General features: G+C 46.6%; 1 protein-coding gene and 1 long non-coding RNA gene across 2 annotated transcripts; one reads left to right on the forward strand and one right to left on the reverse strand.

Annotated features, from left to right (window-relative positions):
• Positions 1 to 1,044: 1,044 nt before the first annotated feature.
• On the reverse strand, positions 1,045 to 1,684 carry LOC102125819 (uncharacterized). The gene is made up of 2 exons (XR_001489085.4): positions 1,574 to 1,684; positions 1,045 to 1,271 (listed from the first exon to the last, which is right to left on the reverse strand). It is a non-coding gene; the product is annotated as an uncharacterized lncRNA (long non-coding RNA).
• Positions 1,685 to 2,281: 597 nt separating this feature from the next.
• Positions 2,282 to 24,773, forward strand: RSPH1 (radial spoke head component 1). Its single transcript, XM_005548617.4, has 9 exons — positions 2,282 to 2,373; positions 5,443 to 5,556; positions 5,659 to 5,764; positions 12,522 to 12,612; positions 13,176 to 13,311; positions 16,281 to 16,352; positions 20,099 to 20,252; positions 21,258 to 21,407; positions 24,388 to 24,773. Exons 1-9 carry the CDS (start codon positions 2,320 to 2,322, stop codon positions 24,438 to 24,440), a joined length of 930 nt encoding a protein of 309 aa, XP_005548674.1. The 5' UTR covers positions 2,282 to 2,319; the 3' UTR covers positions 24,441 to 24,773.
• The last annotated feature ends 2,961 nt before the right edge of the window (positions 24,774 to 27,734 follow it).

Here is a 27,734-nt window from a genome sequence, read left to right on the forward strand (position 1 = left end):
GAATGGGAAGGGGACTCCTCATATTGGAGTTGTCTTTTTTCATTGGAGGGATGATATAGAGGCTACAATCAATGGCTACAGATGACAACATACAGGCTAAAATGTTTTCTGCGTATGCACAAGACAATCAGTGAAATGTCATGATTTAGAAACAAATCAGTATCCTTTTCAGTGTCAGTCGTTACGTATTAATTAGTACATCAACAGTCTGAGGAACTCATGATAAGATTTGAGAGATTCACAGTAAGATTTTTTACTCAAGTACAAAATGTGAAACATGAATCATAAGACCTTTTCCAAGTAGTTAAAATATTGTTTATTCTTTTAAGTATAGGGGTGCATGACTTAACTCATGCCTGGCATGGCCTTAGGTCCTGTTTATAAGTTGGTATCTTACTGCCACAGAGTCCATTCTGTCAGTCTTATGATCTCTAGTTTAACATTAATGCTGGTTAGTTGTTGTGTCTAAACGGCAAAAGGGTATTAGTGAGGCATTTCTGACCTCCCTTCCCATCATGGCTGATAACTCAGTTTTTAAGGTTTCTGGGGTCCCCTTGGTCAAGAGGGGGTCCATTCAGTTGGCTGTAGTGGGGCTTAGGAGGTTATTTTTAGTTTATACCCCTCTATAACTCCCTTTCCTTAGATTTACAATGGAGAAATGATAGTGAGGATTTAATAAGATAACTCATAAAATTCTTAAAACAGCGCCCACATGCAGTGTCAGAACTTAGTAAACATTGGTTACTGTCATTGTTAGGACAAATTTGAAAGTTGAATTTCTGACATTTTAAATGTAAAAAATGACTATTTATTTGCATATACTTGATTATGTTACCATTCTATATTTTTAACATTTAAAATACTTTTGGCATTTTATTATAAAAATAAGACATGCTCAATTGTAGTAACTGGGAAATTGCCAATATGTAGAGAAGAAAATAATAATCATTTATTATCCCCAACTCCCCACTTTTCCCCATAAGAAAAGCTGTTAAATTTTGGTGTTTACAACATTTTTATCTTTGCAACTAAAAAACGACATAATTTTGGATTCTTGTGTGTTGCTTGTAACTTGTGTATTTATTCAGTAAGTAATATATTTGGGCCTGATGATGGGTTATGGTTGTAAACTTTCATACTAGCATTGGGAAGATTCTCCAGGGGATGTGTGCTCTGAAAGATCAGCAGCTTATTCACCACGTGGATTTGGCTTCTGGGATTCTGCCATCAAGACTAAATCCTGTGGTTATTCAGTCACTCCTCCCCAGCTCCTGCAGCAACAACAAATAACACAGCTTTTTGTCTGGGATGATGGCAGAGGAAATGGGAGATCGTGAGGGGCCTTGGGCAGGCGCAGTGCGTCAGGTGAAGCAGAGTGCCAAGCCTGCACATGTACGTGCGTGTGCGCCTGTGATTTTTGTGGGTGTGTGTGAGTGGAGGGGAGCCAGGAGCGAGCGGAGAGGAGCGGAGATCCTTACGGGACCCCTGAGAGTCAGAGGCCCGAGGGGGCTGGTACTCCTGTCGGGGTCGGGGAATGATGTCAAACCCGGACGGACATCAGTGTAGGCCGCACCTGCTGAGAGGCCAGAGCTGCCTCCTTGAGAGTGAAGTTGTTTACGGACCAAAGAAGAGATCTTGGCGGACACATCTCTGCGATCCGCGAACCCCGAAGGGTCCGAAGAGCCTAGAAAGTAAGTGGGGATGGGCAGCACCCCCGGGGGGTCCTGCGAGGCCCGGGGACGGAAGGGAGCGTGCAGTGCCCGCACTGGGCAGGGGTGAAACCCACTCGAGAGTTGGCTCGGACGCGCTTCCCGCGTCCCTCCTCTTGAAGGCCCAGTACCCAGGTGGCTCCTTGTTGCGGCGTCACAGAACAGCCGACTAAAGTGATGGATTTCAGGGGCCAGCGACAGCGAGGTCCAGGTCAGAGACCCGGTGGGCAGCCAGGCACGGAACCCGCCCAGGCCCTGCCCAGTCCCCGCCCCCTCCCTTCCCGAGCAGTGATTGGCCAAGGCGGCCCCTCGTTGCTATGACGGCACCCCAGTGCTGCCACTGGCTCCACCTCGTCCCTTCCGCCCCGCCCCTCTCTATTCCCGGGCGGTGATTGGTCGAGGCGCCCTTCCCGTTGCTATGACAGTACGCAAAGGCTGCCAGTGGCTCCTCCCGTGCCGTCCGCCTAGCCAGTCCCAGCTCCCCATCTTCCCGGCCGGGAGGGAGGCGGGGCCGGCCGCGTCTCCATGGCGACGCAGGACGCAGCGGTGGAGGCGGTTGCTACCCACCTGCTAGAGGCGTTGCGGCTGGGATCCAGGCTGCGGCGAGACCATGTCGGACCTGGGCTCGGAGGAGTTGGAGGAGGAGGGAGAGAATGATATTGGGGTGAGAGCTTCTGATGAGAAGGGGCTTCCCGGGGTGCGCAGCGGTGGGGGAACCTCGAGGTTGGGTTTGGAGAGTGAGGAGGGGCAGAAGCCAGAGGTCTGAGCCACAGCTCCCCAGGAGGCCCCGGCCGGGACGAGGACCACGCCAGACACACCTACGTGCATCCTGGAAGCTGGTGGTGAAAGGTGAAATGACATCTGGTTACCACATCCCGCCTCGTTCTTCCCCCAACCCCATCCTGCCTCCCATTAAAGGCAAAGATTTCCCAGCAGAAGGCTTTGGAAGTTTCCTCCTCCCTGTGTTAATTCCCATCGAGGCAGTTTTCTTAGATGAGCAGATCATCCCACGCTGCCATACTGCCCTTGAACAAGTCATTTCTGTAGCTGAGATTAGCTCCCTCGGCATTTGGATGCATGGAGGAAAGTTGCTTCCTGGCAGACTCCAAGAAATGCTGAGGAGGCCCTGGGCTCAGAAGAGGGTTCCTGAAGGTATTACCTTATAGGTGTATCCTCACATGTGCTTTCTTCAGTCCCTTCTGAACTGACCCAGGTCTTTGGAGTTATTTCCTGGCTTAGGCAGCAGAGAGGAGAAAGAGCTGCACACCCAGCCTGTGAGCTGGGTTCTGTGTGGGAATATTTCTACCACCCAGAAAGTAGTTCCTCCCTACTCCGTAGGGTGACCTCTCCATGGCTGACAGGTAGGGAACCTCAGCCGCTATGGTCTGCATGCACAGTAGAGTTGAGGTACTTTCAGGATTAACTGAAAAATCTAGCCTCTCTGCAGTGGTGCTGTCAGTGCCTGCCCAGACCTTTTTGCTAGCTCTGGGCACTCATCTCCCAGCTTCTGCCTGATTTGCTGCTCAGCTACCACTTTTGTGCACTGGAACTACCTGCCCAGTATGGAGAGCCAGAAGTGCCTGAAATTCACATCCAGCCAGACAGCCAGTAGCTAGTGCAAGAAGCAGGACAAAGTCTGCAGTGCAATTGATGCCCCTAGAGTGCCTGCTGGATTAGGCCAAGTCTGGGACTTCACCTGCAATGGCATCCTTCCTTAGCTGCCTGCCCTTTCATGTCTTCTTCCCTGCCCTCTTTACTACTTTCTCCCAGGAGAGCACTGAAAAAAATCAGGCCAGGCGCAGTGGCTCACGCCTGTAATCCTAGCACTCTGGGAGGTCGAGGTGGGCGGATTGCCTGAGCTCAGGAGTTCGAAACCAGCCTGGGCAACACGGTGAAACTCTGTGTCTACTAAAATACAAAAAATTAGCTGGACATGGTGGCAGGCACCTGTAATCCTAGCTACTTGGGAGGCTGAGGCAGGAGAATGGCTTGAACCCGGGAGGCAGAGGTTGCAGTGAGTCGAGATCACGCCACTGCACTCCAGCCTCGGTGACAGAGCGAGACTCCGTCTCAAAAAAAAAAAAAAAAAAAAAAAAAATCGCTTGTTCAGGGTCTGCCTCTAGGTGAGCCCAACCTGTAACACTTGCACAGACAAACAAGCTTTCTAGTTTATCTCCTCAAATGACCCCACTGAATTTGTAACTTTTTACTGCCTATAATTTTTAGGTTCAGATCACATTTGGGGTCATTTTAAAGGATTTCTCTCTCGTTCAGCCACCCCAGCGGCTCAGTGTTGGATGTATTGGGAAGCCTCTTGGATGGAAGGAGGGGACTTTTGTACATTTTGATGTAAACTAACCCTGAAACAAATCTGTAAGGTCACCGATTTTTACCTTATATTCTAGGCAGGAATTAGTGGGCCAAACAGTGCTAGAAAAGGGAAAGAATTGAACAGATGTTTATTTCTAAAGTCCTCATTGTAGTGTGTCAGTACTTGTGTTATAATAAAATTATATACATCCAATTCCATTTTTAATTTTAATTTTTAATAAATTTTATTATGTATATTTAAGAAATACAGTGTGATATGAGAGACCTGTGTTAAATCATTACTGGATGCTTTCAGCATGTTATTATTTACTACATTCACTCTATACCCATGTATTAGGTGGTAAGGAATGTTTATTTTCTGAAGGATAGGAAAATTGCAAGCTTTGGTTACATTTTTTATTGATTTACTTTTAAGATAGACACATAATTGAGCTGGCATGGTGGCTCATACCTGTAATTCCAAAACTTTGGAAGGCCAAAGTGGGAGGATCGCTTGAGTCCAGGAGTTTGAGACCAGCCAGGGCAATATAGTGAGACCTTGTCTCTACAAAAAAAAATTAAAAATTAGCTGGGAATGGTGGTGCATGCCTGTAGTCCCAGCTATCAGGAGGCTGAGGTGGGAGGATCACTTGAGCCTGGGAGGCAGAGGTTGCAGTGAGCTGAGATTGTGCCAACTCCAGCCTTGGCAACAGAGTGAGGCCCTGTCTAAACAAAAACAAAAACGAAAACAAACCATAGATAGATATGTAATTATTGCAGCATTGGGTCATGAGTGTTTGAACCTTAAGTCTCTTGCTAGGGATTTTAAAAATAAGATAAACTTAATTGACAAGAGAGCCCTATGTACTCCTCAGTGCACTCCTACCTGTCCCTTCCATCAGATATTCCTTGCAGGGCAAAGGTCTCTTCAGGCCACACCCCACCCCAGGGATCATTTGAGGGAAGAGTTGCTTCTCTCAGGGCATTTGCCTTTGAAATCATGGATTACTGAAGGAAGCCAATGGGGAGGTATTTTTGTGTGGAACTATTCTACCTGCAAGTGCTATTTCAAGCATGTTCCTCCTAAAAACACAGCTTAGAGTATCTAGCATTTTTCACAAATTGGTTAACCTTGTTGACAGGGTAAAGGGTTATCACAGTGATTGCAAGCTCCTTGCTGGAGGGAGGGAATGAGGCTTCCGCCCTGGACATGTGCTGGGGTGTGGCCTTGGACCAGTGCCTCATCTAGCCCAGGCGTGGTTACCTACCTCAGCTGTAAGGTGGGAAAGGTGGGACAATTGAGTATAGTGCCAAGGATTTAGTATAGTGGGATGATTCAAGGGTATGATATTTATAAAATGCTTAGCATCTGGTTAGCGCATAATGAATGGTAGCTGTAATTGTGTCAATTTTCATTACCCAGGAATATGAGGGGGCTCGGAATGAGGCAGGCGAAAGGCACGGACGCGGGAAGGCGCGGCTACCTAATGGGGACACCTATGAAGGGAGCTACGAATTCGGTAAAAGACATGGCCAGGTCAGAACTGTTGACTTGACTGGATGGTCTTCTCTATTTAATGCTCTGTTAGTAAATGCTACATTCAGCAATGACATGAATGATATAATCAATGTGTTTCAGGGGACCTACAGATTTAAAAATGGTGCTCGATATATCGGAGAATATTTTAGAAATAAAAAGCACGGTCAAGGCACTTTTATATATCCAGATGGATCCAGATATGAAGGTAAAATGTTATCACTAAGCAGATTTTTGTGTTGCAGAAGTTTGTTTTTGTTTCTTTATGATTGAACTTGTCTGTGAATACTGACATGTATGAGAAAGCTGAAAGTGCTCCAGATTAGTCATTCAACGAACAGATTGTGTTACTATATTCACAGGATTGATGCAGAAACATGAAAGGCTTGTAATTAATTAACTCACTAATGAATCTGTAGTGGGAAATCTGTCCCTGTGGCCAGCACGTCCATGTTCTGGGAGCAGACAAAAGGGAGGCTGCTGGGTGGATGCAGGCCTCGGAGCTGGTGGACCCACGGCTTCAGCTGCTCTGCGGCATTCATCTTCCTGAACCTGTCTTTGCATTTTCCATTTCTGACCAACCCCGCATCTGACGGATGTGTTATTTCTTTAACTCGAGTGTTTCCTTACATCAGGGCTTCCTGTCTGGGAGTCGTCCTGCCTTGTTAAACTGACTTTTCCTATCTGTGCCGTAATTCCTTACAGGCCAATGTTATGTTTGAGGAGGATTCTTTTTCCTTTATTTCCAAGAGCCTCCCTGCTGCCCCTTGTGCCATTGTCACCTGGTGTGATCACACATTAGTGATATCCGAAACCTGGGAAGGGGGACAGGCAGGGAACGTGCTGTGAGTCTTCAGAAAGTGTATGCAAAATTCTGTGTTCTGGGCTTTTTGTTTTTTCCCTAGGAAGAAGGAAATTGTATAGTTTTCTTCAGATTTCCAGAAAGATCTGTGGCCCTGTCCTTGTACTCTGGTGACAATAGGTGTGACCTTGCCTCAGCTTTCTCCTCTGTAGCATGGTGAGGCATCTGCAACCGTGCCTGATCCATAGTGAGCGCTCAGTAACAGGCTAGGACTGTGAGGTACCACGTGTGACAGCATCACTTCTTAGTGAGGAGGACATATTCTTAGAAAGTGTAAGCTATAGTTGCTTGCTTTGCTCCTAGATAAAATAAGAACCAGTAGGTGGTTCTTATTTTAATAGATGTCAGTGATGATTCTGTCCAATTCTGAAACCATGATGGAGGGTGTTAATATCGTCCCTGTTAGACAGAATTTGTTTTGTTTTGTTTCATAAATCCCAGAAGGCTTGCTCTATAAGAAGCACCATCTGCTTTTTAAATCAACTTTAAACAATTTAATTTGGGGCTTAATTTAACTCTTTCCAAATTCTTATGCACCTAATCTCATTCTTGTCCCTTTTGATTTTAGTGTAGATATCGATATAATTTGAACAACACACACACACGAAGATATTTAGAATAAGGGATTTAAGGAATTTTGAATATGAAGGTTTAAAAGGGGTAACTGTTTCTCTGACACCAAATGCATGGATTTTCCATGCTATGTACTTCTCCAGTCTTCTGTGTACACCAACTGAGTTTCCAATGATGCAACTCCATTCTGACACCACCCAGAGTTAGCACAGATCCCACAGGTTAAGGGCTCAGTTTCCAAGACTGCCCCACTTCAGATGTCAACATCAAGTTGTGGATCCCTAGGGTACCCGTGCTTCTATCTGACTCAGCTACAAATTGGGGGTTCCTACAACACCCTACTCAGGTTTGATATGTGCCATAGTGGCTCATAGGACTAAGGAAAACACTTTACTTAGGTTTACTGGTTTACTGTAAAGAATACTATAAGGAATATGGACGAACAGCCAGATGCAGAGGTACACAGGGAAAGGCCTCGAAGGTTCCCAAGCTTAGGAGCTTCTGTCCTTGTGGAGGTGGCATGCACCATCCTCCTGGCTCATGATACGTTTACCACCCCAGAAGCTCATCAAATCTTGCTCAAGAGTTTTTATAGAGCTTAATCTCCAGCCCCTTCCTTCTTCTTTCCCAGAGTTGGTGAGTGGGGCTGGAGGTTCCAACCTTCTTATCACTTGGTCTTTCTGGTGTTCAGTCCCATCTTCAGGCCATCCTGAGCCTCATTTGCATAAGTTCAGGTGTGGTCAAAAAAGTCTCATTTTGACTGACAAAAACATTTCTTTCAGTCAGGAAATTTCAAGGGTTTTAGGAGCTCTGTGCTGGGAACCATGAATAAAGACCAATATTTCTTTATTATGCCACGCTAACATATAAAGCTCATCTGGTAACAGTTGGGATTTTTGATTCTCCAGATGGCTTTGTATCTTAAAGGGCGCAAGGTATAGCCACTACCCAGAGACTTACTCTTTGACAAAAGCTTAAATAAGTATCTTACTTCATTAAGGCAGTAATGGAAACTGAGGTCAGATTGTAACATAGTAAGCCAATACTCTTCCAATCACAAAATCTCAGTTAATGTGTGACTGAGTTATTCATAACAGGCCAGTTAATGTGTGACTGGCCGTCACAATGGGCCAGAATGGTTTTGTGCAGGTCAGTGTGTTCAATGTCAGAACCCTGCGGCCTAAAGCCCAGTACCCTACCTGTCTCCCAGATGGTCAGACAAGTCCAATTAGGGAATCCAGGAACCAGCAGAGGCTACAGTGCTGCAGGAGAGGAGTGTGGAGACAGTCCTGGGTGGCGGGTGACTTGGATACAGGCAGGAAGGCAGAGGTTTTTAGGGGTAGTGGGAGATGAGATGGAGGGGAGAGTGGGTGCCAGATGTTGGGGAGGCCTGGACCCCATGTACTGATTCTGAGGGTTGGGGGTTTAGGGCCAGCTGAGGACTCTGAGGTTAAGGAGGAGAAAGAGCATCGCTGTTCCCTCCTGGCCTTGTTACCTGTCAAACAGAACTCATCAAAACACAGAAGTTTAATAATGACATTGTGGAGAAACGAGAATGATATGATAACTTGAAGCTGGGTTTTTTGGAAGCTCTCAAATGGCAGGAGCTGGAAAAATGAGCACTTGACTCTTGGGATGCTTGTGGAGAAGAGAGCATGGTGTTAGAATCAGACAGACTCCAATTTTCATTTCAGTCTTGCTACCCACCAGCTGTGGGTCCTTGGGCAATGCATACAGTCTCTCTGCTTTTCAGGTTCTGCATCTGTAAAACCGTATTTCAGCTATTACACATACCAAATGCTGTGGCAAGTGCACGGAACCCTGCCCAGGGTCTGACACTGCGTGTTTCCCCATAAGTGTGGGCTTCTTCTCTCCTGTGTTTGACTTACCCAGCAGTGTAGGGAGCCAGCTTGGCAAGACCATGGGCCAGCATGGCACACCAGTGATCAACCAGCATTTGAGGTGGGAGGAGCATCTTGGAGAGCGTCTCATTTTAAATTGTCTTCAATCCCAAGTGCCAGACACACTGCTCTACCCGAGGAGCACCCAGCTCCACACCAACCAACTGACCCACCAACCAGCCAATCAAACAGCCAACCAGTCACCCAACCAGTCAACTGACTAGCCAACCAACCAACCAGCCAACCAACCAATTAACCAACGAACCATCTAACCAACCAACCAACTAGCCAGCCAGCCAACCAACCAACCAACCAACCAGCCAAGCAAACAGCCAACAAACCAACCAACCAGCCAACTGACTAGCCAACCACCCAGCCAACCAATTAACTACCCAATCAGCCAGTTAACCAACCAACCAACCAACCAACCAACCAACCAACCAATCGGTTAATCAACTAACCAACCAACCAGCCAGCCAGCCAACCAACCAGCCAACCAGTTAGCCAACCAACCAGCCAACCAGTTAACCAACCAACCAACCAACCAATTGGTTAACCAACTAACCAATCAACCAACCGGCCAGCCAACCAACCAGCCAACCAGTTAACCAACCAATCAACCAACCAACCAACCAGTTAACCAACCAACCAACCAACCAACCAACCAACTGTGGGAGTTACTCCTGAAGAGAAATATAGTTGGAAAAAACCTCAGTTGACAAGGTTAAGAATGATCAGAAAGTATAGGATTGGGGTAGAAAGACTTTAAAAAAAAAATTAAGTGCAAATTTAAAGCCACGATAATAAAGTTTATAAATGTCATTCACCTCAAAAAAGGAAACTTGACTCATAGCTGTTAGAGATGTGCCTCAGCAGGTGACTTTTCTCTGAATTACCTTCTCCTTTTGTGCAGGGTCCCTGTGGTGGCATTACAAAATGCTGGGCAGAGCCTCTTAACAGGTTTTTTAAGTAGATTGGGACTTTAAAAAATTTTGCTCACAGTCCTCATGGTGCAAAACTTAGTGTCTTTTGCAACATTATTGTTCTCTTTTATTTTTGAAAATTTTCTGCAAAATATATAATATATTTTTCTTGCAATGACACCCTGGAGACCCTCTGACATGGCCAAGAGAGGAGGGATATAATAATGTTGTCATGATCTTTTGTTGGGAAGAAACCAAATGATGTACCTGTTTCAGCTGAGGTCTCTGTGCCCCAGGGCTGTGCTGGAATCACTTCATAATAGCTCACAAAAACCCATTCTATGCATCTCTTCCCAGCTCCATGTGTAGCTTGAAATTGGCCACAGTGTGAATATTTACACCACAGAAACTGGCAAATGCTACAAATCCAGGCACATCACTGCCCCTTAAGATCCAGACAAATCCCTCTAGGTATTTGCACATCCTCGTGGTTACTTTAGGTTCAGGCACCTGAAGTATTTTTTACCGAATTATCTCAATTTGGAGATCTTCATCTCTCTTGTTCATGTTGTTCCTGTCACACATCACATCATGGGGCCTAGTCCTCTTCCTTAATTGTTAGCGGTTGCCACCTTCCCTCTGTGAATTTTTGGTAAGTCTGCTCTTTTCTGAATGACTACCCACTTTTTGAAGTCGTGCCATGTAGCTTTTTGTGCTGCCTTCCCTGTCCTCGGCTGCTGCTCAGGTGCCAACCTCCCATCCCCAGGCTGGCGCTGGCGCCCTGGGGACATGCACTGTCCTTTGTACAACTGTTTGTTCATCTCACAAAGTGCACAGGACATTGTAGGTGCTGAGTAAATACTGGAATGATTGAGGAAATAAATATGTAGAAATTCCTTCTGTAGGTAAATTTTGGGGTTATTCACGTAAACAAATATTGCTTGAATAATTAGCATTTTCTTAGCCTACTGGGTATTCTTTATCTTCATGTGGAAGTAGGTCCAGTTTTTGTGTAAGCCAGAAGCTTATATACATTTTGGGAACCCTCTTTAAGAAAAACAAAATATAAAGTTGGTATAAAAGTGAATTTTCATTTGTAATGATAAATCAAAATAAGTTAAAAATTTAAAAATACCACAAACATCACAGAATCTAAGTAGCCTGAGTTTTAATGTCTGACATACTTCTAGAATAGCTTTTTTCTACCTTTTGTTAGCTAATACTCTTTGAATGCTTCTCCATATGGCAACCATTTTGTAATGTTTTCTATAGAGAGAATACAAATATAATTCCTTCTTTTCTCTTTGATCAATAAATTGATCAACACTTGCTTTTTATTATTCATAGTCTCAAAACGTATCATTTAGCTTAATGACTTGGTGTAATATGCACGTTTTTAAGAGATGTCCCCTTTGGGAGACCTCTATTAATTTTCTTTCATGGCCAGGCGCGGTGGCTCAAGCCTGTAATCCCAGCACTTTGGGAGGCCGAGACAGGTGGATCATGAGGTCAGGAGATCGAGACCATCCTGGCTAACACGGTGAAACCCCGTCTCTACTAAAAAATACAAAAAACTAGCCGGGCGAGGCGGCGGGCGCCTGTAGTCCCAGCTACTCGGGAGGCTGAGGCAGGAGAATGGCGTAAACCCGGGGGGCGGAGCTTGCAGTGAGCTGAGATCCGGCCACTGCACTCCAGCCCGGGCGACAGAGCCAGACTCCGTCTCAAAAAAAAAAAAAATTTTTTTCTTTCATATGTGAGCTGTAAGATTTAGGACATTTTGAGTTTTCTAGTGCAGGGATTCATACTGTGGTTGACAACAGTAGTTTGCAGTTGTCTGCATTGTGGAGTAGTGCTATGAGTTTTATGATATCCTTGCCAATTTCAGTACTTCCTACCAAGCCTCTGAGGACTTAGCAGAAGCCTGTATGGAGGTGAGGAGGTGAGGGAAGAGGCATGGCTTAGCCACGGCATGGCTCAGCCACGGCATGGCACTGGCGGATAGAGCTGCTGTGCAGCTGGGGTTAGGGTGGCACGTTGGAGCCAGATGATTGGGTGGGAGATAGACTGAAATGCTGGCAGGTGGCTGAGGATAGACGATCAAGCCCTAGAGTTGTTGCTGGATCACTAAACACTTGCAAGGTAAATGAAGTGTGGTGTTAGGATCACTGGCAATGGGTCAGACAACCCTGGTTTGTCTCCCTCCTTGTTGCGTCTTCGTGGTGCTTCTGACTAACCTGTGAATTGTGCTTGTTAGTACATGCAGGTGGCTGTGGCCCACATCCACACACCTCATTCTACCTGTACCCCGTGAATGCCTGACTCAGCCCTCCTTTAGCCCACTCTCCACCGTGACTATGGCCCACATCCATACACCTCACTCTACCTGTACCCCGTGAACGCCTGACTCAGCCCTCCCTTAGCCCACTCTCCACCGTGGCTCAGCACCCATGCCATCTGGCAGAAAAGGAAGAGGGGTGGAGGGACATTAGAGTGGAAACAGACAGCAGCCTTGGTCGGTGCTGTTAAAAGTCTCTCTTCTGCAGGGTTTCCCGAGCAGAAGGGGCCTGTGTGTGCATGGGGCCCCGGATGTAGCTTCATTTGCTTCACAACACATCCACCTCTGCCATGGTTAACAGTTTGAAGACATAGTACAGGGCATCAATCCCTTCTTCTCACCTGGACTTGCCTTTGTGTTGTTCCTTTCAGGAGAGTGGGCAAACGACCAGAGGCACGGCCACGGTGTATACTACTACGTCAATAATGACACCTACACTGGAGAGTGGTTTACTCACCAAAGGTTCGGTTTCTATCTTGAGTCTTATGGGATTTGCTTATGTAGTGAGAACATGATGTCTGCAGATTGTTTACACTTATTAAGGAACAGAATCATAACAAAAGCCCAGTTACCAACTCTGCCAGGCAGGTCCAATCTTCCTATGGCTTTGAGGCAAGGATGCCTTTCTGTGCAGGTGTAGACTCAAGTAACTGATATCTGCACCTCAGTTGGGGCTGAGCACATGAGTCTTTCACTCAAGAGCCCTAGGGGAACCTGAACCAGAAGAGCCACTGGGGAACCTGAGCCACAGCTCCCACTAGCTCTGCCTCTTCCCTGGGGAAAGCGGCCGACACACAGAGGCTTGCCTCTGTCCAGCCGGCCTGTCCTCTGTGCCTCTGGCAATGTCCTGTGCTTGGGGCACACTGAGCAGGGGGCACCTTCTGACTAGACACAGATACAGAAGCTACATCGCTCTTGAGCCTGCATCAGCCTGGGCCCCCCTCAATATCAATGTCTGTGTTTTAAACCTGGGAGATTTTTCACTGTGCTGGAACAAAATACCATGTTCCCCTTGTCTTAACCAGGCACGGGCAAGGCACCTATTTATACGCGGAGACGGGCAGTAAGTATGTTGGCACCTGGGTGAACGGACAGCAGGAGGGCGCGGCCGAGCTCATTCACCTGAACCACAGGTACCAGGGCAAGTTCTTGAACAAAAATGTAAGTCCATGGGAAGTGACATTTGCCAATAAAGTGCAAAATAACCCCCTCTGGCAGCCTGTGCAAATGTGTGATCGGAGCATACTAAAAACTCAGAGAAAACTGAGTCCAGCCTATTCAAATGTGGGGAACAAGACAGCTGTGCCATTCTCTGAGCCTCTGGTACCCACAGAGGACAGAACTGGGGGGAGGGAGGGTTTGGCCCATTTCTCTGGGTCTCAGTACAAACTCCCACCGTCTTTCAGCGGGGACCTGTTGCATTGTTATAGAACACGTGGGGGCATCGGAACCTCTTGTGTGTATTCCTTCTCATCGGTAAATCAGATACCAAATATCTATTTCCTGCAATTGAGCACGGAGGGGTTTGTGTTTTGTTTCTCTGGAAGGGGTGGTGCGCCATCCCTGGGGAGGAAGACCCCCAGCTCCCTCCTCGTGCTGCAGGCCAGCCTGCATGCTCCTAGTCGTGGTGGGAATTGAGGCTGCCGAGGGCCTGGCCCTGGGTCTGGAGGCTTGCCAGCTTCCAGCACCCACGGTGGGCCGTTTCTGCTCGGAAGACTTGGTGGTTCCTCTTGCCCTTCTTGTACAGAGAAACCTTGAATAATTCAGAAGCTAATACTCAGGCCGTTGTGGCAGCTCTGATCAGGGGTTGAGCAGAAACTTTCCCTGAAGAGAGAATTTGCGAGCACATTGGTGGTGTTAGAAGTTGACAGAGGGAATGTTTAGCTGATTTAATGAAGTCCCTTCAGACTCTTAGAACCCAGTTTTCATTTATATATAATTCATGCCCTAACCACAGATTTTACTTTTAGTCTTCATTAAAACAGCACATTCCCCTCAAACCCACACATTGTTTATATAATTCCCAGCAAATTTCTGTGGGTCTTTTTGGAGGAGATGGGAAGGTGGTTGCAGAGGAAGGGAATTTGATGAAAATGAATCTGGAAGAATCAATCAGCTTGTCCAGCCTAAACCAGTCTGAAAAACCAGGGTTAAAATGGAGGCTTTGCTTTGCTAGTTAGTAAAAAACTTTAAATTATACAAATAATACACAAGTACATTTCAATTGTAAAGCATTTAAACACGAGGATCCTGCCCCACTGCCCTGGGCCCAATCCTTCCATGCTATTTCTGTGTGTCATGTAAGTACATTCTAATACAGTCATCTGACACAGAATTATTGTTTGGGGGTTTTAATTACATAATTAGGATCATACTGCATCGGGATACAAAAATATACATAAAGATACAGCTTTGTCATTTTGCACATTTGAGACTATTATGTAGGTTAGATAATGGAATTGTGAAACCTTTGAGGATTGGCATTTAAAATCACAATCGGTAGTGCCCGTTTTCCTAAAAACTGGTGTCAGTTAATACTCTTGCCAATAGAATATGAGTCTCTTTGGCATATATTCTCATCAATATTGGATATTCTCAGTCTTTAATGTTGTTTTTGTTTTTTTTCCAATCTTATGCGTAAAAAATGTCATCTCATTGTTAAATTTGTACTTCCCCGATTACTAGTGAGTCAAACATCTTGTCACCCATTTATTGCTGGTTTGTGTGTCTTCCTCAGAAAATTCCCTGTACATGTCCTTGTGGACAAGTTATCAGTACTACAAAGCTTCAATAATTAAAACAGTGTGATACCAGGATGCACACACACACACACACACACACACACACCCCGATGAAGCAAATTAGAAAGTCTAGAGACAGGTTCCAGTACATAAAATAATTTCACACACAATAAGGATGTCAAATTAATAAAGGGATGATGGGAGGAGTCAAGACATAGTGCTAGGAACTCTTGATAATTATTTGGGAGGAAAATAATAGTTTTGCCTTCACACAGATGAAGATACTTTCCAGAAGAAGTAAAGACTTAAGTGTACCCTAGGAAATATAGAAAAAAATGTTGATGAATATTAACGTTGAAATGAGGAAAGAGAACTTTCTAAACAGAAATAGAAAGGAAAAACCAGTAAGTTTAGCTTCATAAAAATAACTTCTTATAGATTAGAAAATGCTGTAAAGAAAATCTGAGAGATGACTGTCAAATGGAAGAGAATATTTGCAACATTTAATATATAAAGTGTTTTATCAATCAATGTGATTTAAATGGCTGAAAATCTTGAAAAAATGCAGGCTTACTAACACTGAAATGAAATGAATTAAAATTGTGAGACCCCATTGTTTTATATAAAAAAACATGTAAAAATAGAAAATTTTTACACTCCTAAAATCAAGAGTTTGAGGATCTGGGACTCTTAAGTGCAGTTGTGGGAATGAAGTGATCAGAGCCTCATCTAATCAAAATACATGTATGCTTTTGTCCAGAAATTCTGAGAATTTAAGAACGGTATCAAAAGCTTACATAAAGTTGTAACTCAGAGTATGTTTACCGGAGCGTTCTTTGTAAAAAAAAAAAAAAAAAAAATCAGTATCCCAAATACCAACAATGGTAACTGAGTAAAATAGGTTACAATCCATAGATGAAATAAAATACCAGGTGGCAACTGGTGTTAGGAAAGAATATTTGTAAATATGAGAAGTAGTTCATGCCCTATTTCTCAGTAAAAATAGAGTGTGAGTTAGTATGTACAATTATGATCAGATTTTTATTTAACAATGTACACTAGAAGCAAAGTTACAAAGAATGCATCAACATATTAGTAGTAGTTCCATCTCTAGCTAGTTTGCCTGTGGATGCTGACTCACTGAGGTTTTCTGAAAATGAATACAGCACTTTTATAAAAAAGTAAAATGTGGTTAAAGTTTTCAAAAGTAAATAAAACAGGGCACATACTTCCCAATTCCATTAGCCATGCGTTCATAAAAGCATTCTTTAATCTATGTTAGACTTTACCCAATTTTGTGATTTGAGGTGGGTATTGTGGTGGTGACATTTTTATTTTGTATTTTCTGCTGGGTGTTGACATTTAAGAATAGTTTCTCTTTGCTCGCAGCCTGTTGGCCCTGGAAAGTATATATTTGATGTTGGGTGTGAACAACATGGTGAATATCGTTTAACAGATATGGTAAGTTGCAAAGCATGTATGGGGTTTTTACATTAACAGGCAAGTAGCTGCTCAAAACTATTGATCCTACAAGGTTGGAGGTGATTTGCCTAAAAGTTCTGCCAACTCTTAGGAACTTTCCCATTTTCATTTTCCTTGGTTGCATGTGTTAGTACAGAACTAAATTGCCAGAAGCAAACAATATCATTTCCCAGTTATTGCAGAACTCTAGACTTTGTTGATAGATACCGTTTTTGTCAATAGAAACTAATCCTGGCTGGGCACAATGGCTCACGCCTGTAATCCCAGCACTTTGAGAGGCCGAAGTGGGTGGATTGCTTGAGGTCAGGAGTTCGAGACCAGACTGGCCAACATGATGAAACCCTGTCTCCACTAAAAATACAAAAATTAGCTGGGCATAGTGGTGGACGCCTGTAATCCCAGCTACTCAGGAAGCTGAGGCAGGAGAATCGCTTGAACCTGGGTGGCGGAGTTTGCAGTGAGCTGAGATCCGGCCACTGTACTCCAGCCTGGGCGACAGAGCGAGACTCCGTCTCAAAAAAAAAAAAAAAAAACAAAAAACAAACAACAAACAACAAATAAACTAACCCTGAGTGGGAGGGTTCTAAATAGCATTAGGTCCCAGAAGTGACAACTGAATCTGTAACTGGTGTTGCCACAGTTTATCCAATGGCTGTTAGCTTGTCCAGTGTGTGGCATGCTCCTCTGAACGTGCCATTGGTAAGTCTTTCTCTCTTTTTTTCCTTTCCAATATCTAACATTAATATTAACACTACATTGGCATTGCCTGGTTGATAGTAAAGCTAGTCAGCTAATATTGCCATTATAAGGCATCAAGATATGTGTATGTGTGTTGAGGTGGGAATATCTGTGTTCCTGTTCCTCTCATTATTAATGTCTGACCAATCCCTGTAGATAATTAGAAATTCAGTAACATTTCCTGACCCTGGTGCTGGTTTTGATCCTTTTGACTTATTTCTTTAGCTGAGGTCATTCTCATGGTAAGAAGTTTTGAGTTTTAAGGAGGAGCGTGAACCTGGCAGGCACACGCGTGGAATCATGCTTTTGTTTGCTTTTTGGTCTCTGAAGTTTTCGAGGCGTCCCTTCCTAGTGAGTTAAGAATATATTATTGTACACAAAGTCTCCCATATCTGCATACTTCCTTTCTGAAGAAAGCCGGGGAACGGATTATTGGGGTCCACCATCACATCAGTGCCCTTTCAACCTGGGTTAGTCCTTTTTGTGCTGCTATAAAGGAATTCCTGAAGCTAGGTAGATTATAAAGAGGAGAGATTTATTTGGTTTACGGTCCTGCAGGCCATACGAGAAGCATGGCGCCAGCAACCGCCTGGCCTCTGGGGAGGTCTCAGGAAGCTCCCGCTTATGATGGAAGGTGAAGGGGAGCTGGCACCACAGCTCAAAAGAGGAGGAAAAGAGAGGGGAGGAGGTGCTGGGAATTTTTTTTTTTTTTTTTTTTTTTTAACAACCAGTTCTCGTGTGAACTAATAGAGCAAGAACTCACTCATCACCACAGGGAGGGCACCAAACCATTCATGAGGGATCCGCCCCCTTGACTCAAGCACCTCCCACCAGGCCCCACCTCCAACCCTGGGGGTCACATTTCAACATGGGAATTGAAGGGGACAGACACCCAAACTGCCGCAACCTGAGCCGAGTCATCTCGTTTTGTTTTCTCATTGCTGTGTCCCTCTTCAACCCCTTGGCATCACCCAGAGGCCCTGCTTTAAACCGACTCCTCGTCACCTTGGGGTTGGCTGTGAGGCTGGGGAAGGCCCCCCTTGGTCACAGGAGGTAGACGTCACACTGCGGGGAGCTTGGAAGCCTGCGGGAGATCCTGTGCACGAGGGTCTGTCCTGCACCTGCTCCGTGCCGCCCACTGCTGTCTCTACCTAGTGCTCCATCCTTTCACCCCAAGGGCCCTGGCCTGGAATCCTAAGTCTAAACTCATCACCAGTTTTTCAATTCAGTGCTCTCCACAGTTTTTTTTTTTTACATGGAGTTTCGCTCTTGTTGCCCAGGCTAGAGTGCAATGGCGCGATCTCGGCTCACCGCAAACTCCACCTCCCGGGTTCAAGCGATTCTCCTGCCTTGGCCCCCCACCCCCGCGCCGAGTAGCTGGGATTACAGGCATGTGCCACCACGCCCAGCTAATTTTGTATTTTTAGTAGAGACGGGGTTTCTCCATATTGGTCAGGCTGGTCTCAAACTGTCGACCTCAGATAATCCGCCTGCCTCAGCCTCCGAAAGTGGTGGGATTACAGGCGTGAGCCACCGTACCCAGCCCTCCAGACAGTTTTATAAACTTTTCTCGTTTTTCTTCCTAGAGTCTGTTAGATTCTAAAACCGAAGGGAGTCTTTGAACCTTTATCCCGTAACCTCCCATGATCGAGTGACTGTCCATGCTCGGTTGCTGCCTCCCGAGTGGCCAGAGCCTGGACATCCCCAGGGCACTCTCGGCCCTGACCTCAGCCACCCTCTTTTCCTGATTCCTGTTCCTGCGATGTTCTGCTTTCTGCACATCACTCTGGCCACGGTTATTTAGTTTCCCAAAACAGCCCGTGGTTGCTCACGGTCCGCCTTCTTGGCTGTGACCAGAATCCTGTGTGGCCTCACAGTGCCCTGTCTTCTTTGCTGCTTCTTCTCCTGCTTTGCTCCAGCTAAAAGGAACCACTGGCTAGGGGCAGGTCCCTAGCAAACCAGAAAATGAAATGGACAAAATGCTTGATTTTGTTGCTAAGTATGAGGCCCTACCTCCTCCGAGCATGGATTCTGCATGCACCGCAGGGTGCTCTGGTCTGGGTGGACGGCAGCTTCCTATAAGTCATCTGCATCTTACAAAACATAGAGGAATTTGACATACTGTCCTCCCCCGAGGTTCCACTCCATTTACGTGTGTGTGTGTGTAACCTCTTACACACAGAGTCAGAAGCTTAAGAAAGACAGTCGGCTTTAGGATTCGATTGTGACAGGGATGTATTTAGTCTTTTGCTGGGATTTCCATGGGGTTGGACACCTCTCACCTGTTCCCTGAAGGAACCTATTGGTTAAATGGATATATTGTCAGCACTGGTAATAACTGTTTAGGTTTACCGGTGATTGAGAAAGTTTTTAAAATTGTGCAGTGATAAAAATAAAGCCCATCTTACTTAAGTGCTTTGCAGCTTTAGACTCTACTGGAAAAAGTTCCTAGAAGTCAGTATTTCAGGACGATGAGAGGAAGGTAGAAAGAGCATCAGTAACATCTAAGGGAGAATTACTGATATAAGCCCCAAGCCCTGTTGCTGTTTAGGAAAAGCCACCCATGAAATAATGTAGCAGCAACCTGAGGGCTTTGTCAAAGGCCACCCACTGTGCTGTGGGGATGGATTAGGATGGTGGTGGAACAGAAGAGCCTCCGTGTTCTCTTTCCCTGGTAAGGGGATGTATACCCTCTAGAGTAGGGGTTGCCAAGCTGCAGCCCGTGGTTCACACCCTGTTTCTTTTTAGATTATGGTTTTATATGTTCATTTATGTTTCTCACCCTGGCTCTTTCGAGATCCGTTCTCAACCCTGAGATTATACCACGGATAGTCGGCAACTGGTCTGACTCCTGAGTGACATCCTAAAAAGGCTGAAACACAAGCCAAAACCTGTCTTTCAAAACCTGTCCTTCCTCCCTCACTTTTAATATTCCAGACCAAGATGACACAAATGTTGGTAAATGTACATTTTTGCACTTAAAATAGGAAAGAGGAGAAGAGGAAGAGGAGGAAGAATTAATAACTGTTGTTCCAAAATGGAAAGCTACCAAAATCACGGAATTGGCCTTGTGGACACCAGCCCTCCCCAAGGAGCCGACCTCTACGGACGGACCTGGCCAAGAGGGTCCAGGAGCTGAGAGTGTGGGGCGCCCCTGGGCTGTGGGGTGGAGGGTGTGGGGCACCTTTGGGCTGTGGGACAGAGGGTGTGGGGCACCCCTGAGCTGTGGGATGGAGGGTGTGAGGTGCCTGTAGGCTGTGGGAGTTGTGGACATCCTGTTTTCAGGCCAGCTGTAGTTGGACTCTCTGAAAATCAGATGCTGGGTCAGTTGAGTGTGCGGGATGTTATTAGGGAGAGCCTTTGGGATTGGAGGACACTCCCAGGGAGCGGAGGGGAGAGGAAAGAAACAGGGTTGATTGGACAGAGGCAGAGGCGTGGCCTCCACAACCTTGCTTCATTCCATGGGGAGCACTGTGGCATCCCGGGGACCTTTATCCCCTCACCTAGGTCAGTGAGTGAATGTGGGTATGACCCCAGGCTGGCACTGACAGCAGCTGGGGGGACAGTCCTTCCTTGAAGAAGGGTCCGCATGGTGCCTCCATGTCCAACCCAGTGGTCTTCCTGGAAGTCCTTAGCGTGCTGGGGAAAGTTGAAGGTGGCTACGCTGGGTGAGATCCCTTCCATGACAAGCGGAGGAAAGCCAAGTCCGATTGGCTCCGTGAAAGAACGCTCATGCTGCTAAGAATGTCTTGGCTCACGTGACTGGGAAGCTCGGGGACAGCCCAGAGCATGGCCGGGCAGCCTCTGCCCTCTGTCCCAGCTCTCCTCTGTGCTGGCTCCTCTGGCTGGCACTCTCAGGAACCCCAGGGGACTTCTCTTTCTCAATAGTCTCATCAACACCCTCAGGAATGAAAGTTATCAGACCACCTGCTCCCATCCCTGAGCCACTGACTGCAGTGGGGCCTGGGTTGCTCCCCGGGCCAAGCCTGGGCTGGGCTGGGTGGATGTTGAGATGGGGAACACAAGGTGCTGCCGGTGGGAGGGGGAGGGTGGGGGCACGGCAGCCTCGGGGACAGCTGCCCTGCACAGGTCTGCAGGCTCCATTGTTCCCAGGAACTCAGGCTTCTGACCTGTGTTTTATCTCAGGTACAGGAGAACCTGGGGAGGAGGCCCAGGCTCTGCTGGAGGGCTTTGAGGGTGAGACGGACATGAGGCCTGGAGATGAAGATGCAGACGTCGTCCGGGAGGAGAGCCGGGAGTATGACCAGGAGGAGTTCCGCTATGACGTGGACGAGGGTGAGGTCCCTGCGCAGGGAAGTGGGGCGAGGGCCTGCCCACAGGGGTCATGAACAGTGGGATTCCCCTTCCCTCCACCAAGGTCTGCCTTCAGCTGGGCTCCAAGGACTTGGGGAAGACTTAGGGGGCCCCCTGTGAGCCCTCACTGGAGCCATCGCAAAATATTACTCCCTTGCACCCTCCTGCAAGCTAGGCTGCAGTGGGAATGGCCTGGGTGTGCAGCGGTGCCCATGCTCTTTATCACAGGAGGACCGCCCCCAGGCCAGAGAGCCCTGTCAGACATGCAAAGCCTGGCATTCTTTTCTTGCGTGATTTTTTTCTTTTTTCTTTTTTTTGAGACAGAGTCTCGCTCTGTCACCCAGGCTGGAGTACAGTGGTGCGATCTTGGCTCACTGCAACCTCCACCTCCCTGGTTCAAGCAATTCCCCTGCCTCAGCCTCCCAAGTAGCTGGGATTACAGGTGCATGCCACCATGCCCGGCCAATTTCTTTGTATTTTTAGTAGAGACGGGGTTTCACCGTGTTGGACAGACTGATCTCAAACTCCTGACCTCATGCAGTACACCCACCTCGGCCTCCCAAAGTGCTGGGATTTGCATGATTTTTAGCAGGGCCGACTCACCGGAGTGTGGTTTAAGATGAGTGGTGTTGGGAACTAGCTCTTTTTAAATGGGTTTGGATATAAGATTAATCTAGAAACTTCTGCCTCTGCCACCTCATAGGGCAGGGATCTGACCTCAGTTCTGGCTGACTGAAGCTTCGGGTTCCTGGAATCTTTAAAAATCTTTCCCCAAGTGCTTGTGGGCACTTGCAGAAAGCCCGGAGAGAGGACTCTCTTCCCTTAACGCACTTTTCACATCTGACTGAAAGAGGGCATCATGGTTGTGAGGGAAAGGGCCGTCTGGGAACAGCCTGGGCATGGTGGCCTCGGGCACAGGGTCTGCAGTCCCATTCCACTTAGTTTGTCTCTGTTGTAAATTGAGAATATACTTCCCATTCCTTTGAAAATAATACCTGAAATAATGAAATCACATAAAGCGTTTTCTCTTAGATGCTTGAAGCACGCATAGACTTTCGCGATCGGTAATTGCCCTGAGCGCTGTAGCGACGCACTCAGTGAGGCGGTGCTGAGGCGCAACGTGGGGTCAGGTGGAAACCTGGCTTTGCCAGTGAGCATGGTCTCTGCTTCTCTGACTTGCACAGGGTGGACAGAGTGAGCCCCGGTGGGTAGGGGGTCCACAGGATTCTGTCAGGGCTGCGTGGCTAGAGTATGCACGGTGTCAGAGCATCATCCAGCTGTGCCCACAGATGTCAGTCCTGAGCCACGTGGAGCACAGCTGGAGGGGGAGACACTGGGTTTGATAGGCAGTGTGGAAGTGAGGGGCTGGGCTCTCACCCTTCAATACCTAATGGGAAGCTGGAATAAAGGAATCAGTGAGTTCCCTGCAGTGACAGGGACGTGTTACCATCTACGCAGGAGAGGTAATGACTCACCTGGGGCAGGACCAGGATACTCTGGGTTAGCTGGGAGGGAGGTGGCAAGGAATGGGTGAAACCAGGAAGGAAATTCCAGGCAGAGAGCAGAGTCTGACAGCAGAGGAGTGGGAGGTAGGGAGGTGGCCCCTTTCCCTTGGAACCGGATAGCCTTTGAACCTGATGCTGAGCCCAGTGGACGGGACCTCTGGGGGCTGTAGGGATTGCCTGTATCAGGCTTGCTTTCTGAGCTTCTCTGGGGCAATGAGGATTGGTACCCTGGAGCCAGGCAAGGCAGGAGGCCCCAGAAACTTTGGTGGAGGAGATCATGGGGGGCCTGGAGCAGGAGGAATCCTGAAAACCAGACTGGGAGAGGTGGGACCCAGTGGATGATGCCCAGTACCAGCGGGCGTCTGAGACTGGGTTCATGCACCAGCCTTGGACAGAGGGAACACCCCCTTAACTCAGTGGTTTTGGGGGCTCCAGAGGACATTTGCAATGTCTGGAGACTTGGGAGGATGGTGAGGGAGATGCTGCTGGCATCTTCGTGGGTGGAGGCCAGGGACGGTGCTGAATACCCTTCAGGGCCCAGGACAGCCCCCAGCAAAGGGTCACCCAGGCCACAGTGTCAGGAGGGCCCTAAGTGAAAAGGGAGTAATACAAAATAGGCTTAGTTGGCAGAACATTTATCAAAATAATCCAAGTTCAACATGTATTCATCATGAATCCCACATTACATTGGAGACCTACCCTACTAATTTCTTCTTTAATATACCCAACAGTGAAAGTTATAGAGTTTAATTAATAATAAAAAATAACTCCACCTTTCACAAAACACTTAAATGTAGCATCTTATAAGAATGTGGCAAATTTCTGCTTTTTTTTTTTTGAGATGGTGTCTTGCTCTGTCGCCCAGGCTGGAGTGCAATGGCGCGATCTCAGCTCACTGAAACTTCTGCCACCAGGTTCAAGTGATTCTCTTGCCTCAGCCTCCCAAGTAGCTGGGTTTACAGGCATGAGCCACCACGCCCAGCTAATTTTTGTATTTTTAGTAGAGACAGGGTTTCACCATGTTGGCCGAGCTGGTCTTGAACTCCTTACCTCAAGTGATCCGCCTATCTTGGCCTCCCAAAGTGCTGGGATTACAGGCGTGAGCCGCTGTGCCCAGCCTGCTTTTCTTTTAATTAACAGCCAAGCAATTACATGTTTTATCCACAAAGCTGGCTGTTTTGGACAGGTGTGCAGGCGTAAGAGGATTACTGATGTTACTGAGGATAGTCTTGTCTTAGCATTTACTTTGAGTATGTATTTTACTTATTTTATTTCTAGTACCAAAAGAAAAAACTGTTGAAATGCATATGAGATAAAATTTAACATTCCATTTTTGACTGATAAATGCTTAATAGTTATAATAATTTTTTTGGCAAAAGATCTGTTAGTGAATAAAGACTTTAAAAAATAGAACAAAGTAAATATGTGATATATTCATGTTTCTCTTTTCTTTTCAGGAAACATTAATTCTGAAGAAGAAGAAACTAGACAGTTGGACCTCCAGGACTAAGATGAAGTGAGCCGAGAGGAGACTGTGTCATAAGAATGCTTCTGTTATTAGCCGGGCGCGGTGCTGTGTACATGTAGTCCCAGCATTTCGGGAGACTGAGGCAGGAGGATCGCTTGAGTCTGGAAAGTTGCAGTTGCCATGAGCCGAGACCCTCGCCACTGCACTCCAGCCCGGGTGACAGAGCGAGACCCTGTCTCAAAAAATGAACAAAAACAAAATGCTTCTGTCAGTTAACAATCTTTATTAGAGGATTTTTAGTCTCTCTTTCTCAGCTGTGTGTTAAGTTGGTTTACAATAGCAAATAAACCTCTTTATTATCCTTTCTTTCTGAAATAGCCTCTGCTTCAAGTTTTGTAAACTGAAGGTTACCAGGTGGTTTTGCCACGGCTTCTCAGTGGTGTCTTCTCCTTGGATGCAGAAAACTGTAGCTCTGCGGGAGACGGTGAATGGAAGTCTGGCTTCTGGCTGAGCTGGGAGAGTAATTCTGTACCCAAACCTCTCTCTCAGATTTCCCACAAGGGAGGTAGGAAGCACTTAGAACACGAGGATTGCCATATGCAATGCTCCTCAAATGCAGCGTGATGCGTACACGGCTGGCTCGGGTAGGAGATAGCCCGCTGCCCTACAGGGCTTCCTCCCACTCCTTCCCCTCTCCGTCTGGAGCCCAGGCCACTGTGGGGGCCCTGCAGGTGGCTGGGGAGAAGGGCCGCCCGCAGGCCAGGCTTTGGCCTGTTTTGCACATGCTTCGGTTTCTTAGTGTGCTGGAGGCTGCCACCTGCACCTCGTTCACATTTCTGGAGGACTGTCTCAGACTCGGCCTCTCCTTTCTCTCCCCAGTGCCAGGCTGCCCCCTTCTTCCTGGGCAGGTAAGCAAGCACCTCCCAGGGGAGCCCGACTCCCCATCTTGCATGGCTCTGCTTCACGCACCCTCCCCTCCCCTGAGTTACCCAGAGGGCAAGTGTCGTCAGTTCACCCCAAAATGTCCTTTCGAGTTGGTTTAACAAATGTCAAGGACATTTTCAGTTCATCCCTGACATCTTCAGTTCACCCTGAAACAGCTCACCCCAGACACTATCAGTTCACCCCAAAATGTCCTTTAGAGACATAATCTGGGGGCTATGTCTCTAAACAGGGGGCATGTGGAGACAAAAATGGCTCCTTCTTGGATGCTAACCCACCATGTTGATGTCTGCTCGGCCCCAGTCCCATGAACACCTCCTGGTTTCCGCTTTATCTTCTGTCTCTAGTGTAAGAACGTGTCAATCCTGACGTTACCGCACAAATTAGAGGCCATAGTGCACATGGCATTCTTGCTGTCCTGAAGGTTGCCTTTGTCTTGCTGGAGCGTGTATGCTCTTTCCCTGTGGTATATAAGCCCCGGGTCTGGGGAGTAACAGTGCAGAGAGTCATCTGTCCTGTGGCTGCCCAGGGTTACGCTTCCATGTGTGACTTCCCCAATACATCAACCCATACTGACAAGCTGGATTTGTCTGCCTTCTCCTTTGGTTTCTTGGCTCCTTTGGCATTTGGGGACTACTTTGCATACATGGCCCTTTCATGGAACAGGGCCTCCTTAGACAAAGCACACAAGCCCGGTGTGGTGGCATGAGCCTGTAGTCCCAGCTACACGAGAGGCTGCAGCTGGAGGACTGTTTGAGCCCAGGAGTTTGAGTCTAGCCTGGGCAAAATAGTGATACCCATCTCTAAAGAAATAAACTTTTTTTTTTTTTTTAGATGGAGTTTTACTCTTGTTGCCCAGGCTGGAGTGTAATGATGTGATCTTGGCTCACTACAACCTGTCCCAGGTTCAAATGTTGCTCCTGCCTTAGCCTCCCGAGTAGCTGGGATTACAGGTGCCAGCCACCACACCTGGCTAATTTTTGTATTTTTAGTAGAGACGGGGTTTCTCCATGTTGGCCAGGCTGGTCTCGAACTCCTGACCTCAGGTGATCCACCCACCTCAACCTCCCAAAGTGCTGGGATTACAGGCGTGAGCCACCATGCCCGGCTTAATGAAATACATTTAAAAAAAAATCTAAAAAAGAAAGAGCATACAGCATTATGAATACAAAATTAGGTTAAAACAAATGTTTATTTAGAATAGGAAAATAAATTATAATAAAATTACAAATGAAAAGTGGATAAGCAGCACAAAATCTAGAAAGCTATTAGAATATTGTTATTAATTCACTGCTTAATACAACTCTGTAATACGTCTTTTCCTGCATTTTTTTTCCAGCATACCCTTTGATTACCTCTTTTTACGACAATTTTGTAATATTTTGTATAGGGATATTAGCAAGATAATTACACTGTTTCTTTAGGGTGGTTTTTTCATTACTGATAATTGAGGGGCATAAAACATTCATCTTCACATACAAACATAACACCATGCACAAAACTGCTACAGGATTGCGAATGACAAACAGGCATGATGATAAATCCAATTGCAGGTGATTCTCATCCAAAATTAGATATGATAGGGGCAGGGCACTGTGGCTCACATCTGTAATCCCACCACTTTGGGAGGCTGAGGTGGGCGGATCACTTGAGGTTAGGAGTTCGAGACCAGCCTGGTCAACATGGTGAAACCTCGTCTCTACTAAAAGTACAAAAATTAGCCAAGAGTGGTGGTGGGTGCCTGTAATCCCAAGTACTCAGGAGGCTGAGGCAGGAGACTCGCTTGAATCCGGGAGGTAGAGGTTGCAGTGATCTGAGATCGCGCCACTGCACTCTAGCCTGGGTGACAGGGCAAGACTCAATCTCAAAAAATATATATATACATATATATACACACACATATATATACACATATATACACATACATATATACGTATATATATACACACACATATATACATATATACATATACACATATATATACGTGTATATATACACACACACGTATATATATGACGATATGATATGATGGGCTGGTCATGGTGGTTTACTTCTGTAATCCTAGCACTTTGGAAAGCTGAGTGGAGGATTACTTGAGCACCAGGAGTTCAAGACCAGCTGGGCAGCATAACAAGACCCCATTGCTACAAAAAGTACAAAGATTAGCCTGGCTTCCCGGCTACTCAGGAGGCTGAGGCAGGATGATCACTTGAGCACAGGGGGTTGAGGCTGCGGTGAGCCGTGATCACACCACTGCACTCCAGCCTGAGCAATAGAGTTGAGACCCAGTCTCAAAAAAGAAAAAAAAAAAGTATATGATGTATCATCATGCCCCTGACAGGAGATATTCTGGTTAGAAGCAGCCATCAGTGTACTGTTACAGTTTTCCACGT

The sequence above is a fragment of the Macaca fascicularis genome, chromosome 3, assembly GCF_037993035.2.
Source record: "Macaca fascicularis isolate 582-1 chromosome 3, T2T-MFA8v1.1".
NCBI classification, from domain to species: Eukaryota; Metazoa; Chordata; class Mammalia; order Primates; family Cercopithecidae; genus Macaca; species Macaca fascicularis.